The 19,147-nt window shown below is 36.6% G+C and overlaps 1 protein-coding gene across 4 annotated transcripts in view; it reads right to left on the bottom strand.

Moving 5' to 3' along the window:
- The window catches only part of ATP8A1 (ATPase phospholipid transporting 8A1), a 266,338-nt gene that overhangs the window by 137,156 nt on the left and 110,035 nt on the right, over nt 1–19,147 (bottom strand). For all 4 annotated transcript variants that reach the window (XM_008017516.3, XM_008017518.3, XM_008017515.3 and 1 more), the window contains 4 exons: nt 16,128–16,233; nt 14,835–14,917; nt 12,665–12,714; nt 7,734–7,803 (listed from right to left, as the gene is read on the bottom strand). In XM_008017516.3, coding sequence (XP_008015707.1) covers nt 7,734–7,803; nt 12,665–12,714; nt 14,835–14,917; nt 16,128–16,233 — 309 coding nt within the window. The remainder of the gene's footprint in view (nt 1–7,733; nt 7,804–12,664; nt 12,715–14,834; nt 14,918–16,127; nt 16,234–19,147) is intronic.

Here is a 19,147-nt window from a genome sequence, read left to right as displayed (position 1 = left end):
ATGGATCCAATTCAAGAAGAAATCCCTGAATTGCCAAAACAGAATTCAGAAGGTCAATTATTAAGCTAATCAATGAGGCACCAGAGAAAGGTGAAGTCTAACTTAAATAAATCCAAAAAATGATACAGGATATGAATGGAAAAATCTCCAGTGAAACAGATGGCATAAATAAAAAACAATAACAACTTCTGGAAATGAAGGCCACACTTAGAGAAATGGAAAGTCTCAATAACAGATTTGAACAAGTAGAAGAAAGAACTTCAGAGCTCAAATACAAGGCCTTTAAATTACCCTAATCTGACAAAGAAAAAAGAATAAAAAAAAAAATGAACAAAGCCTCCAAGAAGTTTGAGATTGTGTTAAATGACCAAACCTAAGAATAATTGGTGTTCCTAAGGAAGAGAAATCTAAAAGTTTGGAAAACATATTTGAAGGAATAATCGAGGAAAACTTCCCTGGACTTGCTAGAGATCTAGACATCCAAATACAAGAAGCTCAAAAAACACCTGAGAAATACATCACAAAAAGATCATCACTTCAGCACACAGTCATCAGATTATCTAAAGTCAAGATGAAGAAAAAAATCTTAAGAGCTATGAGGCAAAAACATCAGGTAACCTATAAATGAAAACCTATCAGATTAACAGCAGATTTCTCAGCAGAAACCCTACAAGTTAGAAGGGACTGAGGTCCTACCTTTAGCCTCAAACAAAACAATTATCAGCCAAGAATTTTGTATCCAGTGAAACTAAGCTTCATAAATGAAGGAAAGATACCATCTTTTCCAGAAAACAAATGCTCAGATAATTTGCCACTACCAAGCCAGCACTACAAGAACTGCTAAAAGCAGCTCTAAATCTTGAAACAAATCCTTGAAATACACCAAAATAGAACTTTCTTAAAGCATAAATCTCAGAGGACCTGTAAAATAATAACATGATGGAAAAAAAAAGTATTTGGGCAACAAATAGTATGATGAATAGAACCTCACATGTCAATACTAACATTGAATGTAAATGGCCTAAATGCTCCACTTAAGAGACACAGAATGGCAGAATGGATAAGAATTCACCAACCAAGTATCTGCTGTCTTTGAGAGACTTACCTGACATATTAGGGCTCATAAAACTTAAGGTAAAGGGGTGGAAAAAGATATTCTATGCAAATGGACACCAAAAGCAAGCAGGAGTAGCTATTCTTATACTAGACAAAACAAACATAAAGCAACAGCAGTAAAAGACAAAGAGGGACATTATATAATAAAAGGACTAGTTCAAAAGGAAATACTACAATCTTAAATATATATGCACTTAACACTGGAGCTCCCACATTTATAAAACAATTAGTACTAGACTTATGAAAGGAGATAGCAGCACAATAATAGTGGGGGACTTCAAATACCCCAATGACAGCACCAGACAGGTCAAGACAGAAAGTCAACAAAGAAACAAAGGATGTAAATTATACTCTAGAACAAATGGACTTAACAGATATTTACAGAACATTGTACCCAACAAATGCTGAATATACATTCTATTCATCAGCACATGGAACATTCTCCAAGACAACCATATGATAGGCTGCAAAACAAGTCTCAACAAATTTAAGAAATTCGAAATTATAGCAAGTACTATCTTAGACCACAGTGAAATCAAATTGGAAATCAACTCCAAAAGGAAACCTCAAAACCATGCAAATACATGAAAATTAACCTGCTCCTAAATGATCATTGGGTCAACAATGAAACCAAGATGGAAATTAAAAAATTATTTGAACTGAGTAACAGTGACACAAACTATCAAAACCTCTGGGATACAGCACAAGCAGTGCTAAGGGGAAGGTTCATAGTACTAAATGTCTACATCAAAAAGTCTGAAAGAGTACAAATAGACAATCTAAGGTCACATGTCAAGGAATCAGGGGAACAAGAACAAACCAACCCCAAACCCAGCAGAATAAATTACCAAGATCAGAGCAGAACTAAATGAAATAGAAACAACAACAAAAAAATACAAATTATAAATTAAACAAAAAGTTGGTTCTTTGAAAAGAAATAAAATTGATAGACTATTAGCGAGATTAAACAAGAAAATAAGAGAGAAGCTCCAAATAAACTCAATTAGAAACAAAACAGGATATATTATAATATAACGAACATGACCAAAGTACAAAAGATCATTCAAGGCTACTGTGAACACTTATACGTGCATAAACTAAAAAACTCAGAGGAGATGGGTAAATTCCTGGAAATATACAACTATCCTAGATTAAATCAGGAAGATATAGAATCTCTGAACAGATCAGCAGCAAGACTGAAATGGTAATTAAGAAGTTACCAACAAAAAAGATCCAGGACCAGACGAATTCCCAGCTGAATTCTATCAGACATTCAAAGAAGAATTGGTACCAATTCTACTGACACTATTCCAAAGATAGAGAAAGAGGGAATCCTTTCAAAGTCAATCTATGAAGCCAGTATTACCCTAATACCAAAACCAGGAAAGGATATAACAAAAAGAAACTACAGACCAATATCCCTGATGAACATACATACAAAAATCCTCAACAAAACTTGCTAACTGAATCCAGCAGCATATCAAAAAGATAGTCCACCAGGATCAAGTGGGTTTCATACTAGGGATGCAGAGATGGTTTAACATCTGCAAGTCAATAAATGTGATACACCACATAAACAGAATTAAAAAAAAAAACAAAACCATATGATCATCTCAATAGATGCAGAAAAGCCATTTGACAAAACCCAGCATCCCTTTTTGATTAAAACCCTCAACAATATCGACATAGAAGAGACATATCTTAAGGTAATAAAACCCACACTCAACATTATGCTGAACGGCAAAAAGTTGAAAGCATTCCCCCGAGAACTGGAAGAAGACAAAGATGCTCACTTTCACCACTTTTATTCAACATAATACGGAAGTTCTAGCCAGAGCAATCAGATAAGAGAAAGAAATAAAGGGAATCCAAATTGGTAAAGAGGAAGTCAAACTGTCGTCGTTTGCGGATGACATGATCATATACCTAAAAACCCTAAAAACTCCTCCAAAAAGCTCCTAGAACTGGTAAATGAATTCAGCAAAGTTTCAGGATACAAAATTAATGCACACAAATCAGTAGCTCTGCTATACACCAACAGTGACCAAGCTGAGAATCAATCAAGAACCCAACACCTTTTACAAGAGCTGCAAAAAAATTAAAACTTAGGAATATACCTCACCAAGGAGGTGAAAGACCTCTACAAGGAAAACTACAAAACACTGCTGAAAGAAATCATAGACGACACAAACAAATGGAAACACATCCCATGCTCATGGATGGGTACAATCAATGTTGTAAAAAGGACCTACTGCTAAAAGCAATCTGCTAATTCAATGCAATTCCCATAAAAATATCACCACCATTCTTCACAATTAGAAAAAATAATCCTAAATTTTGTATGGAACCCAAAAACGCCTGCAAAGCCAAAGCAAGACTAAGCAAAAACAACAAATCTGGAAGCATCACATAACCTGACCTCAAACTATAATATTATATAAGGCCATAGTCACCAAAACGGCATGGTAGTGGTATAAAAATAGGCATATAGACCAATGGAAGAGAATGAAGAGCCCAGTAATAAAGTCAAATACTTATGGCCAACATAAGACTCAAACTTATAAAAATACTAGAAGAAAACCTAGGGAAAACTATCCTGGGCAATGGTTTAGGCAAAAATGTATGACCAAGATCTTGAAAACACAGGCAACAAAAACAAAAATTCACAAATGGGACTATATTTACCTAAAAAGCACAGCAAAAGAAACAACAGAGCGAAGAGAATTTGTTGAACAGAAGAAAGTATATCTGCAAACTATTCACCCTAAAAAGGACTAATAGCCAGAATATACAAGAAACTGAAACAACAGGAAACAAATAATTCCCTTAAAAAGTGGGCAAAGGACATGAGTAAGCAGTTCTCAAAAGAAGACATACAAATGGTCAACAAGTATATGAAAAAACGCTTAACATCAGTAGTAATCAGAGGCAAATCAAAACCACAATGAGATGTATCTTACCCCAGTCAGAATGGCTACTGTCAAAAAGACAACAAATAACTGATGTAGGTGAGGATGTGGAGAGAAAGGACCTCTATACAAACTGTTGGTGGGAATGTAAACTAGTACAGCCACTATGGAAAACAGCATAGGGAGTTCTCAAAAAAAACTAGAATTACCATTCAATCCAGCAATCCCACTATTGGGTATGTACCCAAAGGAAAAAAAATCAATGATCAAAGGGATATCTGCATTCACATGTTTACTGCAGCACTATTCACGATAGCAAAGATATGGAATTAACTTGTGTCCATCAACAGACCAATAGATAAAAAAAAAAGTGTACATACACACAACAGTATACTATTCAGCCATGAAGAATAATGACATCATGTCATCTGCAGCATCACAGATGAAACTGGAGGTCATTATCAAGTGAAATATGCCAGGCACAAAATGACAAACATTGCACATTCTCACATGTGAGAGCTAAAAAAATATGATCACATAGAGGTAGAGAGTACAAACACCAAGAGGGAAGGGTGAGACAGAGGGAGGAGGAAGGAAGGAGGGAGGATAAAGAGGACCGGGTTATAGAGTACAAACATACCATGTGATAGAAGGAATCAATTCAATGTTTGATAGCAGAGTAGGGTGACTATACTCCACAAAAAATGTATTGTACTAAGCTGACGGACACTCTAAGAATCCTGGCTTGATCACTCTGCACTATACACATGTAACAATTTCTCATGTACTCCATAAATTTGTACAAGTAATAAAAACAAGACTGAGACACAAGGATCACTTGAGCCCAGGGATCTGAGGTTATAGGTTATAATGCGCTATGATCACATCACTGCCCTCCAGCCTGGGTAGACAGAGTGAGACCCTGTCTCTAAAAATTAAAAAATAAATGAATAAAGAAAATTAAGAAATAAAAAAGTAACTACAAGAAAATGAAGAACCAATTTAACAATGGGCAAAAGATCTGAAGACACCTCATCACAGCAGACATACAGATGTTAAATAAGCATATGAAAAAATGTTCAACATCATGTATCAGGGAATTGGAAATTAAGCCAACAATAAAATACACATCTATTAGAATAGCCCAAATCCAGAACACCGACAACATCAAATCTGGGTGAAGATGTGGAGCAACAAAAGCGCTCATTAACTGCTAATGGGAATGCAAAATGGTATAGCCACTTGGAAGACAGTTTGTCCGTTTCTTACAAAATGAAACATACTCTTACTGTAAGATCTTGCAATTATTCTTCTTGGTATTTACCCAAATGAGATGAAAACCCATGTTTACACAAAAACATGCACGTGCCTGTTTACAGTAGTAGCTTTATTCATATAATTGCCAAAATTGGAAAGAGACCAAGATGTCCTTCAGCAGGTGAATGGATGAACTGTGGCACATCCAGACAATGGATTCTTCACTGCTGAAAAGAAAGGAGCTCTCAAGCTGTGAAAAGACATGGAGGAACCTTAAATGAATATTACTAAGTGAAAGAGGCCATTCCAGAAAGGCTATATACCATATCATTCTAACTATATGACATTCTGGAAAAGGCAGTAAAAGGAACAGTGGGGACAGTAAAAGCAACAGTGGTTGCCAGGGCCTTGAAGGAAGAGATAAATGTCTAGGTGGGGCACAGGGGATTGGCAGGGCAATGAAAATACTGTGAATATGATACCATAATGGTGGATACATGTCACTACACATTTATCCAAACCTACAGAATTTACAATACCAAGAGTGAACCCTCATGTACAGTCTAGGGTTTAGGTGATAATGATGTGTCAATGTAGATCATGGATTGTTACAAATGTATTACTCTGGTAGGGGATGTTGATAATGGGGAGGCTAGGTATGTGTGTGATGGCAGGGCACATACGTGAACTCTGTCTTCTGCTGAATTTTGCTGGGAACTTAAAACTGCTATAAAAATAAAGTCTATATAAAATACATTAAAATTTTTTTCAGAACAGCAAAAATATATGCAAGCTAATTGTATGATTATTAAAAATGGAAGTCCAATATTTTTATTTTTTATTCAAAGCTTTAACTCCTCAAACAAGTTTCCAGGTAGAAGATGATTCTGAACTATACAAGAAAGGATGTGATTTGGGTTTTGTAAACTGGACATTTATCAACCATTTAAAGTGGAAGGTCTTAAAGGTCTCCTTTTTTAAAAAAAAAATTTATTTTATTATTATACTTTAAGTTCTAGGGTACATGTGCACAACATGCAGGTCTGTTACATAGGTATACATGTGCCATTTTGGTTTGCTGCTCCCATCAACTTATCATTTACATTAGATATTTCTCCTAATGCTATCCCTCCCCCAGCCTCCTACCCCACAACAGGTCCCAGTGTGTGATGTTCCTCTTCCTGCATCCATGTGTCCTCATTGTTCAACTCCCACTTATGAGTGAGAACATGTGGTGTTTGATTTTCTGTCCTTGTGATATTTTGCTGAGAATGATGGTTTCCAGCTTCATCCATGTCCCTGCAAAGGACACGAACTCATCCTTTTTTATGGCTGCATCGTATTCCATGGTGTATATGTGTTAAAGGCTCTCTTTATTCCCTTATCACGAATATTACTCTAGGAATGTGGAAGACCTTTACAGTACACTTTAAAATTATATCCTAATCTTTTTATTTAATATTTCTCTGACTGGTCTAAGCTCCTGACAAATGTTAGGTCTTATCTTCCTATCTCCAAAATCCAATTCAAACTGTGATGGTAGAATGCATACAATGAATAAATGTTAGGTGTTTTAATCGATGAGAACACAAAACCAAAGGAATTCTAAAACTAAATTCATGGGACATCATGAAATAATTCTACCAAAATGTTTTAAAATCAAGGCATTCAAAAACTGCATTTCACTGTCTTTAAATCAAGGCATTTAACATTCTCAAAATGAATTTAAATAATAGGCTTGAGCTTAATTTCAGTTTCCAAGTTTCTATGCGATAAAGCAAGGTTGTTGATTCTATTCAAAATAGGAATGTTTCAAGTTGGGAAGTTTATAAACTAGGTAACTGGAAAGAACAGTTCAGAAGGAAAACACTGACTCATCTCAATTAAACAAAGGGCCCTGGTCAGATTTCTCATTTTCCCATGAGTATAAATATATTTAACTTGAAAAATTCAGTTAGAATAACATATTACTATTTCTGTCAACGTAAGCTGCCAGTATACCAAAGTCAAGTCAGAAATTGTTATAATTAAAACAATGCAAGACAAACTAATCACATAATTATCGTAGTAACTGTGATCTAATTTTCTCCCATTTCTATGTTCTTTAAAAAATTAGATTCAAACTAGAATCACATTCTAATACAATTTTTAAATATTTTCTGTATTTAACTGTCTTCTAACAGTTTATATAGTATAAACCTCAAATATTATGTATCAAAAATTGAATTATAAAAATAACCTAGGCCAAACTTTTTCAAAGCACCAAATTTACCCAGAAGGAATTCCACATTTCACCAGAAGAGGCTGAACACTATTACTATAAAACACCAATGAAAGTGTATGTCAGCAACTTTACGTTAAACATCTGTGTTACATTTCCATAGAATGCCTAACATGTACATTATAAACCATCATAAATCAAAACTGTAAAAAATAAAAATAAAAACTTACAGCTCCTTTGCAGTAGAGTCGTAACTTCCCAGATGGAGTGCGAACAATCACTGACATTCTTTTTCTAGCACTGAAACAAAGAGGTTTTGCATAATGTGTCATCGTACCAAGGATATGCATCTATATGTTCGTCATGCCTCACATATTTAATATTCACAGTAAAAAAAATAAATCTGACAAAATCATGAGGCCTAACCTTCCACATACACAAACTATCCCCTGGGTGAACAGTTGGGCACCTGTAAAAGGTGCTTTACGCTTTTTAAGGCATTTTTTATGCTTTTTAAGACATTATGCTTTTTAAGGCACCAGGGTACCATCTACTGTTCTAGTGGAATAGTTGACAAAACAGTTCCTAAGAAACCTGCAAGAGCTCATACCCACCAGAGTAAAGTCCTAGTTCAAGGTTTTCGGATGTGAAAAATATTTAAGTTAGTTTCTTAAAGGATAAATTATGTTATAGTTTTTCTTAAAAATAGAAATATCAATACAAATCAATTTTTATTAAAAATAGAAACGATAATCAGTGACACCCCATCACACATGAAGGCAAATACTAGTACTTTACAAAACAACTTAAGCATTCACAACTATTGTTCTTCAATGATGACTAGCAAACCACTGGCGTCATGCTAAAAACCTGATTTATGCAGCAAAATTAAGCTAATGAGCACAAACATTTTAATACTGTGTTGGTGACATCGTTTAAAAAGAACTGTCTGTCAAATGTACGTCTTTCAAAGCATTAGTAAAAAGAGAGCGAATAACAGTGAATGGAAGAAACTGGGACAGCATTACAAAGGACAGGACTCATTTGGACCATGAGCGTGTAAGCATCCTCCTCAGAACCGAGGGCAGAAAAGGACTACTCAAATGTATCTGTTTGTTTTACCTGCTAAAAAACTGAGATGAGCTCAATATACAGCAGCAGTCAGTTATGGTATCATAGTGTACAGTCAGGAGTTTCTTTCAGAGGTATTTAGAAATATTTAAGTTCCCAGCTGGGCACGGTGGCTCACGCCTGTAATTCCAGTACTTTGGGAGGCTGAGGCAGGCGGATCACGAGGTCAGGAGTTAAAGCCCAGCCTGACCAACATGGTGACACCCTGTCTCTATGAAAAATACAAAAATTAGCCAGGTCTGGTTTTGCGTGCCTGTAATCCCAGCTACTCAGGAGGCTGAGGCAGGAGAATCGCTTGAACCTGGGAGGAGGGGGTTGCAGTGAGCCGAGATAGTGCCACTGCACTCCAGCCTGGGTGACACAGTGAGACTCTATCTCAAAAAAAAAAAAGAAAAAAGAAATATTTAAGTTCCCTCTTTCTTCATCCATAATGCTCCTCGTATTACTACCCCAATCTCTATCCCTGTACATCAGGAATACATTTAATTGGGCCTCCTTTGTCATGACACCTACACATTCTACATTAGCCCTTCCTGATTCATGCCTCTTTTACTCCAGCTTTGATAATGTGGTCCCAAACTTATCAACTTCTTGCTCTTCTCTTTTCCTGGTGAAACCTCCAAATACTGGGTGAATGAGAACTCTCTTTCGTGGTACATCAAAGTAAGTAGATGTTGCTGAAGGAAAGTTATCCGGCCATACGGATTAGCAAATACATGATATACAACACCAACTGGGTGCTCCTTACTGCCCAGTAACCCATCACATTCCAACAAGCTTCCTCTCTCGCCCTGTGCAGGGCTACAGCACACCTTCTCCATTCTCCAAGTCTCTCATGCTCCCTCCTCACTCCAAAACCTTGAAAAAATTCATCTTGATGAAAACCTCAGGTAAGAAATCCCTTTTTGGTAGTCCCAGCTACTCGGGAGGCTGAGGCAGGCATAAACCTGGGAGGCGGAGCTTGCAGTGAGCTGAGATTCGGCCACTGCACTCCAGCCTGGGCGACAGAGAGAGACTCCGTCTCAAAAAAAAAAAAAAAAAAAAAAAAAAGAAATCTCTTTTTGGCTGGGTATGGTAGTTCACGCCTATAATCCCAGCTCTTTGGGAGGCTCACGCAGGGCGATCATTTGAGGTCAGGAGTTCGAGACCAGCCTGGCCAACATGGTGAAACCCTATCTCTACTAGAAATACAAAAATTAGCCAGGCGTGGTAATGTGCACCTGTGATCCCAGCTACTTAAGAGGCTGAGGCACGAGAATAGCTTGAACCTGGGAGGCGGAGGTTGCAGTGAGTTGAGATTATGCCACTGCACTATAGCCTGGGCAACAGAGTGACACTCTGTCTCTGTTTTGGGGGTGGGAATAAATCCCTTTTCTTTCTGCCATTAAAATGTGCATATCTATGTGTGCACCATCCCCTCCATCTTTTTTCCTGAAATGATGGAAGAAACATTTTCCTCCTATCAGAGGCCTTCCTTCCACATGTCTGTGAACCTCCTCTCACTTTCTCGGTAACCTCGGTCCAAAGGTTATGCTGTTGTCCCCTGAATCTGCCTCTTCTCCTTTTGTAAGGATCCTGTTCATAAGCATTTACGCATACTCTGTTCTCTCCCCTACAAAACTCACCCAATGCAACCACCCCTCCATTAAGCCACATCCCTTTTCAACTCTTTCACATTTCACCTTCTCTAAACCATCACTACATACAGTGTCTTCACTCATCTACCCGCTTCATTCCCAGTCTTCTCCTTGTTCTTCTCTCCTTACCATTCCAATGAATAGCTACATTCAACAAATACTTCCCAAACTTCTTACCTAACCTTGCAGCAGTCTCTGACACAGATGACCACTCTCTCCTTGAACCCTGTTCTCGTGGCTCTGTGCTATGACCCTCTCGCTGTCCTCTACATCTTTAACAAGGTTGTCTCTTTTGCCGATTCCTCTTTTTCTAATCAACCCTTACCCTCATGGCTTAATCATCAGCCTTCCATTTTCCCCTCATTTTATATCTTCTCTTCAGCAGATCCCATTCAGTTTTATGACTTCAAATACCACTTACCAACCACTGACTGCCAAATTGCTATTTCAGCTATAGACTTGTTTCAGGCCCTTATATTCAACTGCTTACCTGACACCTCCGTTTGTACATCTCACAGGCATCTAAAACCTAAAACTTTAAACATTTCAGCCTCCACATCTATTGCTATTCCCACTTCTGCCATCTGTGTAAATGGTACCTCTATCTACCCAGTTGTTCATGCCAGAGAATCTAACGCCTTCCTCTTTTCGTCTTCCACCGCCAATCCCTCACAAAGTCCCTCAGATATTCCTCTACAAGGTACATGAATTTTATTAACTTCCTTTTATTTTCACTACCATCATCCTAGTCTAAACCACAAATGTCTTTCATAGGGACTATTTTAACAGCATCATATTCACTTTTCTCATGTTAATTCTTAAACCCATCTTCATCAGTGAATCTTGAAAGAATGGAAACTCCCAACCCTGCTTTATTTTTTTCTCCATGGCACTCATCACCTAGCATAGTGCTAAGTGTGGTTTAAAAAACATATCTAAATGGCAATTAATAGACTACTTAATGACAGTCTACAGATATAACACAAATAAGCTTGGGAAAAACAATCACTTTGACATGAAAAGAAAGAGATGAGGGGTGCACTTTGAAAATACTCCATTCGGTTTATTCAATGTATTCGTCTTCTTTGGACTTTTCAGAGCATATAAGTTAAAAAAAAAACTTTAAATAATAAGTCAGACAGACCCCATTATTTTTGTTATTAACCACTGGCATGTGGTCACTCCCAATCAAGAAGCAACCAAAGTTTGCATAGAAAGAGAAATGCCTTTTCTAAGCAATGTACGAGTTTGCCTTATGCAGAAGAAAGTTCAAGAAAAATGATGGACACTTATTTCCTTGAACAACAGCATTGCTTCCTCATGGCCTTAATTCTGTGAAGTGTCCTGTGAATGGTGACGTAGTCTTTAAAGACCCTGCAGCAAGGGCCTCTCTGCCTCAAGAATGCAGGTAAGCAGGTTACATCGTCATGTGGGAGTAAAAGGCTGAACACTCATAGATTTATCACTGATTATAACCGAAGGGATCTATTATTCGACCTTAAGAAATAAAATAAGTAGGACAATCACTTTGCTTTCTATTCTTTCCTAATATATGGTAACCGGTCTTATACTTAACAGAGACATGAATATGGTTTCCCAAATCCTGAAGACAATTAGATATAATGAGCATATAATTAGAATGCTGGCTTCCTGACCCTGACTCATCTCTACCCCACATAAATCTGATGCCTCTAAACATAACTGTGTTTCCAGATCAGCAGCCACAAGACGCCTGGTCATATACCCTGGGCTTGTGAATCAGGCAGTTATATTTCAAAAAGATTTTTCTAAATTTGAAAATTGATACATAGTATTTGTACATATTTATGGGGTATATGTGATATTCTGTTAGATGCATAGAATTTATAATGATCACATCAGGGTGTTTGGAATACGCATGATCTTGAGTATTTATTACTTGTACGTCTGGGAATATTTTAAGTCCTCTCTTCTAGCTATTTTGAAATACACAACACATTGTTGTTAACTATAGTTACCCTATTTTATTATCGAACATCAGAATTTAATTCTTCAACATAACTGTATGTTCATACCCATTAACCAACCTCTCTTTATCCCTTCCCCTCCCACCCACGCATCCTTCCCATCGCCTGGTATCTATCATTCTACTCTCTACCTCCATGAGATCAACTTTCAAAAACACTTTAAAATGCTACCAGTAGTCACACATTGTAATACTCTGAAGAAAGTGGTTTGTGATTTATCTACAGATAATGAGAATCAAAAATGTACTAAAGATTTTGATTTAATATTTTGTCAAAACAAATTTAGTCAAATAAAAACAAAGCATACTTTCAAGTTATTCGAAAGGGAAAAATAAAAATGGATATAAAATTATCTTATCCATACAAATAACTGAGCAGATGTTTTACCTGGTAAACTCCAAGACATTGAGCAATTCATATCTTTCTTCCTGCCCCAGCTAAGAAGAAAAGGAATATATAATTAAATACAGTTGGAAACGTCTTAAGCTTCTTGGAAATAAATCCTAGTCATAAAGTTTTACTGCAAAAAATGTCAACATGAACAAATTTTCCCTACTGAAATATGGAAGGGAGCTTACTAACTTTTACGTTAACTGAGTTACAGGAAACAGAAAATCCAAAACAGGAGAAAACCAAAAGGAATTCAAAGTGTCACTGAAGAGTTCTTAGAATATAACCTGCCCAGACAAGAGAATGGAGGGCTTCAAAAGGGATGTGGAAAGGAAAGAACTGTCAATGAACAGATTATATGGTGTGATTGTATTGAGAAAAGTATACTAGAAAGTATGGGAACAATTAATGTCGAAAATAAGAAAAAAACAGGGAAGCAATGGAACAAACAGGTAAGAGATTTATCTTTAGAAAATGATGGAAAAAGTGCCCAGGTCCAGTGGCCGTGCCTGTAATTCCAGTGCTTTGGGAGGCTGAGGTGAGAGAATTAACTGAGCTCAGGAGTTAAGACCAGCTGTGGCAATTCAGCAAGACCCCATCTCTATTAAAAAATAAATTTTTTTAAAAATCAGGTGTGGTGGCACATGCCTACTATAATCCCAGTTATTTTAGAGGCTGAGGCAGGAGGGTCACTTGAGTCCAGGGGTTCAAGGCTACGGTTAGCTATGATTGTACCACTGAACTTCAGCCTGGGTGACAGAGCAAGATGCCATCTCTAAAAAAAAAAATTGGTGTCGGAAAACACAAAATTTAAAAAACAAAAAAAACTTATCAAATACAACAATGTTCAGCTATGAATATTGTACAGGTAAAAGAGAAGGCATACTACACAGAAACTAAATAATTTTTAAATGAGACATAATTTATATATAATAAAATGCATAGATCTTTAAGATAGAGTCAAATGAAAATTGTATAGTTTGGTAATTAGCATCCCAATCAAGATACAAAACATTCCCACCACCCTATAAATTCCATTGTGCCCTTTCTCAAGCAATCTCCTCCCTGCCCTGAGGCAACCACTGTTCTGCATTCTATCACCATAAATCACTTTTTCCTGCATCTTGAGCTGCATAAAAATGAAATTAAAAAGGATGCACTCCTTTGTGTCTGGCTTTTTTTTTTTTTGCTCGGCATAATGTTTTCTATTGTTTTGATTCATTTTTCATCCATGCTGTTGATGAATCAATAACTCATTCTTTTTTATTGTTTAGATGTTCCATTGAGACTATATCACAATTTGTTTATCCATTCTTCTATTGATGGGCATTTGGTTTGGTTTCTAGTTTTTGGCTACTCTGAATAAAGCTGCTATGAGCATTTTGTTACAAGTCTTTTTAGAAACAGAAACTTCCATTTCCGCTGTATAACTGTGAGCACAATTGCTGGCTCAGGTGTAAGTTTACCTCAATTAGACAACTCTAAGATTTTCCAAAGAGACTGTACCACTTTACGCATCTGCTAGCAGTATATGATTGCTCCATTTGATCTACATAGTCATTACACATTTGGTGCCATCCATTTTTAAATTTTAGTTTTTAGAAAGTAAGAGAAGAAGTGGTCAGGTGCAGTGGTTCATGCCTGTAATTCCAGTGCTTTGGGATGCTGAGGTGGGAAAATCACTTGGGTAGGTATGTAGTGCTATCTCATTGTGGTCTTAATTGTATCTCCCTAATGACTAACAATGTTTTCTCACATGCTTATTGGTCATCCATATAGCTTCTTTTGTGAAATGTCTGCTCAAGTCTTTTGCCCACTTTAAAAATTGGGCCTGAGTATTTAACTAACTGGAATAAAATCATAATAATTTTGGAGTATGAGGAAGGATAAACAAAAAGGATGATGATTCAAGAGATACACCCTCATGTAACAGAATCAGAAGATACATGAAAATTGAAGAGTCAAAATATGTATTAATAATCACCATTTTTTTTTGAAAATGTGAGATTGTATAAATGCCTGAAGAAATAGCTAGAAGAACACCCAGTGGTTGCTTCTGGAGTGGGGAACCTCTATTTTATTATAAGCTTTTTGGTATTACTTTATCTTTGAAGCTATGCAAATGTATTACTTGCATTAAAAAGAATCTTAAAAACAACTAACTTACTGAATCTATAATCACCGAGTCGGGTGTTCTTCCAGTGAAAACAAAATTCAATTGCTTGGCTGCTCTGACCAATGCTCCCTCATCTGTTTTAGAAAAAGAGGTAAAAGCAAATACATGATTGAAAAAAAAATATTCTCAGTACAAGAGAAGTACATTAAGGTAATATAATTTTCTGTTTAAAGTTCTTTTTATTCTGGCTCCTGTTATTAATCCAATTATTTTAAAATTATATGACAATTCCAAAGAAATGAAGAGAATAATCTTAAGTGTTGGAGACACATATAGAACTCAGAGTTACATTTCCAAAATGTCAAGTCTCACTGTTAGTCATAAATTCCTAAGAAGCTTAATTTAAATGTACCCCTTCATCCAGCACATTTGCTAGAAAACTTTCTCACAAGGAATCAGAGAAAACTGCCTTCTAAACTTTTATCCTTTTCCTCCTAAATTGTTGAGTCTAGAGAAACTAATATTGCTCATTGAGGATTCAATTTAAACAGCTTTAAATGAACTAATAATGATTTTAATGTCTATGAAATTCATCATGTTAAATAAAACCTTTTTATTGCTAGAGTAGGGTATGGCATAAGAAAACATCACACAGTTTCTATCCTAATAATATGATATAACAATTCTTACGCTTTTAAGGAATTTAGTATATCCTATAAGTCACAGATGCTGGCTTAGAATACAGTTTAAAACACTTCTAACAAAGTTCTCATCAAACTATCTGCCCAATTTTACACTGAAAATAGATCCAAAATTAAGCCTAAGTACTTAATATTGATAACTGTACTACTAATATTTTATGGAATCCCTTCAAATGTGTAAAACTTTCCTCACCCAAATAAATACACAAACTTCGTTATTATCATTAACAAAAGAGGAAATCAAAATTGGTGTTCTAAAGTTATATATGCTTACTATATTTAGGCAAACACATTTTCCTTTTCCTATTTGTACCCATGCAAAACCAGCTTGACTAAGAGTTCTTAGGTATTTATAAAGGGAAAAATTATTATGCGTAGGTAAAAAAGTACATTTTTCACTTATGAGAATTATATTATTCAAATTTTCATGTAACTTATGTCATATACCAAAAATTACATACACAAAGTTACACATTTTAAAATATCACATGTATATTTAACCTTGAAAGCCAAGGTTTTTCTAATTGGTAAATAAAAATTTTTATCTAAAAAAACACTCAATTTGGCTTTTTAAAATTAAACTGACTTTTACATTCAGAACAATTTTCCACAAAAAAATACTTTACAATTTCTTCATTTGTACCTGGAGATGCTGCTTGATAAATAATCTTATCACCTTCTCGCTCTGGCACTGCTGTGTGACAGACTGCCATCATTGTAAGAAATTCACATATTATAGGTGCAGTCGGCTGTGAAAAATAAACACATAATTTAAGCCCTTCTCATGTGAACATTTTGACACTGATAGTAATATTACTTCATGTCTATTAAGAACATAGCTGTTGGCCGGATGTGGTAGCTCACACCTGTAATCCCAGTGCTGTAATCCCAGCACTTTGGGAGGCCAAGGCGGGTGGATCACCTGAGGTCAGGAGTTTGAGACCAGCCTGGTGAAACCCCTACTCTACTAAAAATACAAAAATTAGCCAGGCATGGTGGCAGGCAACTGTAATGCCAGCTACTCGGGAAGCTGAGTCAGGAGAATCGCTTGAACCCGGGAGGCGGAGGTTGCAGTGAGCTGAGATTGCACCATTGTACCCTAGCCTGGGAAACACAGTAAGACTCTGTCTCAAAAAAAGAACAAAACAAACCCAACGAAACAAACAAACAAAAACCCATAAAAACATAGCTGTTACACATAGGGGGTGTGGGATTATAGCCAACTAAGAAGCCAACATCAATTATAAAGAAAATGTGTTTTTTAATTCAAATTATTTTTCTACTCTTTCATTCATTTTCTAAACATTTATACAAGACAACTTGGTGTTGTCAAATAGAAACAATATAGTGAGAAAGGCAGATGAAGCTGAATCTTGTCCTTGGAGGACAGGAGAAAAATTTGAGAATGTTCATTTACCCAGCTGTAATTCCTGATCAGATTTAAATTTTAGGCATGCAATCTTACTGTACTGGCGTGATACTTTGCGTTGGGGTGATAATGATTGAGGATTTTTCTATAAGGCTTTGTCTTTCCTCTCCAAAAATGGTAACTTTATTCATATTTTAATGAATAAGAAATTATGAGCAACTCCTATGTCCAGTGGACTCCTACAGCCTGAGAAGACAGAAGGGTGTACCCTTTCTGCACGGAGCTTAGGATTTATAGGAGAGAAGCCAGATATTTTAAATTAAATATATTCCTGTCTGGCTCTCAATAAAGAGAAATGTCATTCAATTTAATAAAGGAAAAACATTTCTCTATGATCTTGGACAAAAAAATAATAATAATGTGAAGTGACTAGGAAGATATATCAGAACATTATTTGAAAAAACTGTGTTCAGGCTAGAACAGTGGACTAAACAGACATGGTCCCTGCCATGTGAAGCTTGGTGTTGTGGGGAAGACCAAACACAAATACATACACACATATTGTTTACTTACAGTGTGACAAGCACTGTAAATAAAGGAATATGCAAATATCATGTAATGTGACTTGAGCGAGTCTGTGGTTATTCTCAAGATAATGTAATATTTGAGCTGATGAAGTTTTAGCCTCAGGAAGAATTGAGCAAAGTGCTTTCCATCAAGCAGGAAAGGTCATAAAGAAGGAAAAAATGATGTGTTTTAGAAAATAAAAGGCAGTCAGTGGGATGAGGAGAAAGAAAAGGAGCTCAAAATGAGGGTGACAGCTTAGGCAGGGACCAGAACATGTTACTTTATGAGAGAAGAGAGAAGGCAGAGAATAGGCTTAAACAGGATAGTGAGGGGACTTGATTTCCATTTGCATTTTTCAGCTGTCATGCGCAACAATAACTGGAGAGGAGTAAAAATGGAACCCAGGAGACTGGCCAGGAGGCTACCACAGCAATCCACAGAGTGGGTACTGGCGGTCTGGACTAGGGGGTGAAAATGAGGATTAACTGCAGCTGACACCCAAGATACATTCTAGCAATCAGTACTGACAAGGGCTTGGTGACTCAGAGATCCGGACATGGAGAGAAAAGAAGGCATCAAAGACAATCCTCTAATTCCTAGGAAGAGTCACAAGATAGGTGACGGTACAATTTACTGAAAGCTGAGATTTCAAGAGGCAATAGGTGGTCTAGCTCTAGGTTTTGTAGATCCTGAAGTTAATATTTTGTCAAAGGCTCGCGTAGAAAACAGAGATACAAAAATACCCATACCAACATACTGATAGGGCCCCACTCGGGCAAAAGTGTCAAGCCCACCTGTGCTAGAGAAGATGCATGTTTTGGGGTAACAATTATAAGTTCAAGTTTTGACATACTGGGCTTGAAGTGGTTATGAGAAAAAGCTCTGGGGTTTAACTCCAGAAGACTCTCTAACTTGATCTTATGAAACCTGAGTGTCAGTGTGATGGTTAATACTGAGTGTCAACTTGGTTGGATTGAAGGATGCAAAGTATTGATCCTGGGGGTGTGTCTGTGAGCGTGCTGCCAAAAGAGATTAACATTTGAGTAAGTGGGATGGGAAAGGCAGATCATCTAATCAGCTGCCAGCATGGCCAGAATATAAAGCAGGCAGAAAACTGTGAAAAGGCACAACTGGCTTAGCCTCCCAGACTACATCTCTCCCGTGCTGGATGCTTCCTGCCCTCAAACATCAAACTCCAAGTTCTTCAGCTTTGGGACTTGGACTGGCTTCCTTGCTCCTCAGTGTGCAGATGGCCTATTGTGGGACCTTGTGATTGTGTGCATTAATATGACTTAATAAACTCATATATATATATATATCCTATTAGTTATATATATATATCTCCTGTTAGTTCTGCCCCCCTAGAGAACCCTAATACAGTCAGTAACTTCATAAGCAGGATTTTCACATTGGGCGGCAGAAGCTGGAGTTTCTACTGTAGATTTAGCACCAGCCTATGGTACTAAGCAGATAACTTACTTCCACAGATATTCTAAAATTGTTAATATTGAATTGTATCACAGAGCGTTCTATAATCATTTAAAATAAAACAATTTGAAAAGACAGAATATTGATGAATGATAATATTAAAACCAAATTAATAACAACCATGAATTAATGTTGGCCAAGTAAAAAGGAATTGGCATAGATTTTGATAATTATTAAAAATGATCATGAGGCCAGGCACGGTGGCTCATGCCTATAATCCCAGCACTTTGGGAGGCTGA

Source organism: Chlorocebus sabaeus, chromosome 27 (assembly GCF_047675955.1).
Source record: "Chlorocebus sabaeus isolate Y175 chromosome 27, mChlSab1.0.hap1, whole genome shotgun sequence".
In the NCBI taxonomy this organism is placed as follows: domain Eukaryota; kingdom Metazoa; phylum Chordata; class Mammalia; order Primates; family Cercopithecidae; genus Chlorocebus; species Chlorocebus sabaeus.
The sequence above is the reverse complement of the archived record's forward strand: the minus strand, read 5'-3'. Positions and strand labels throughout refer to the sequence as shown.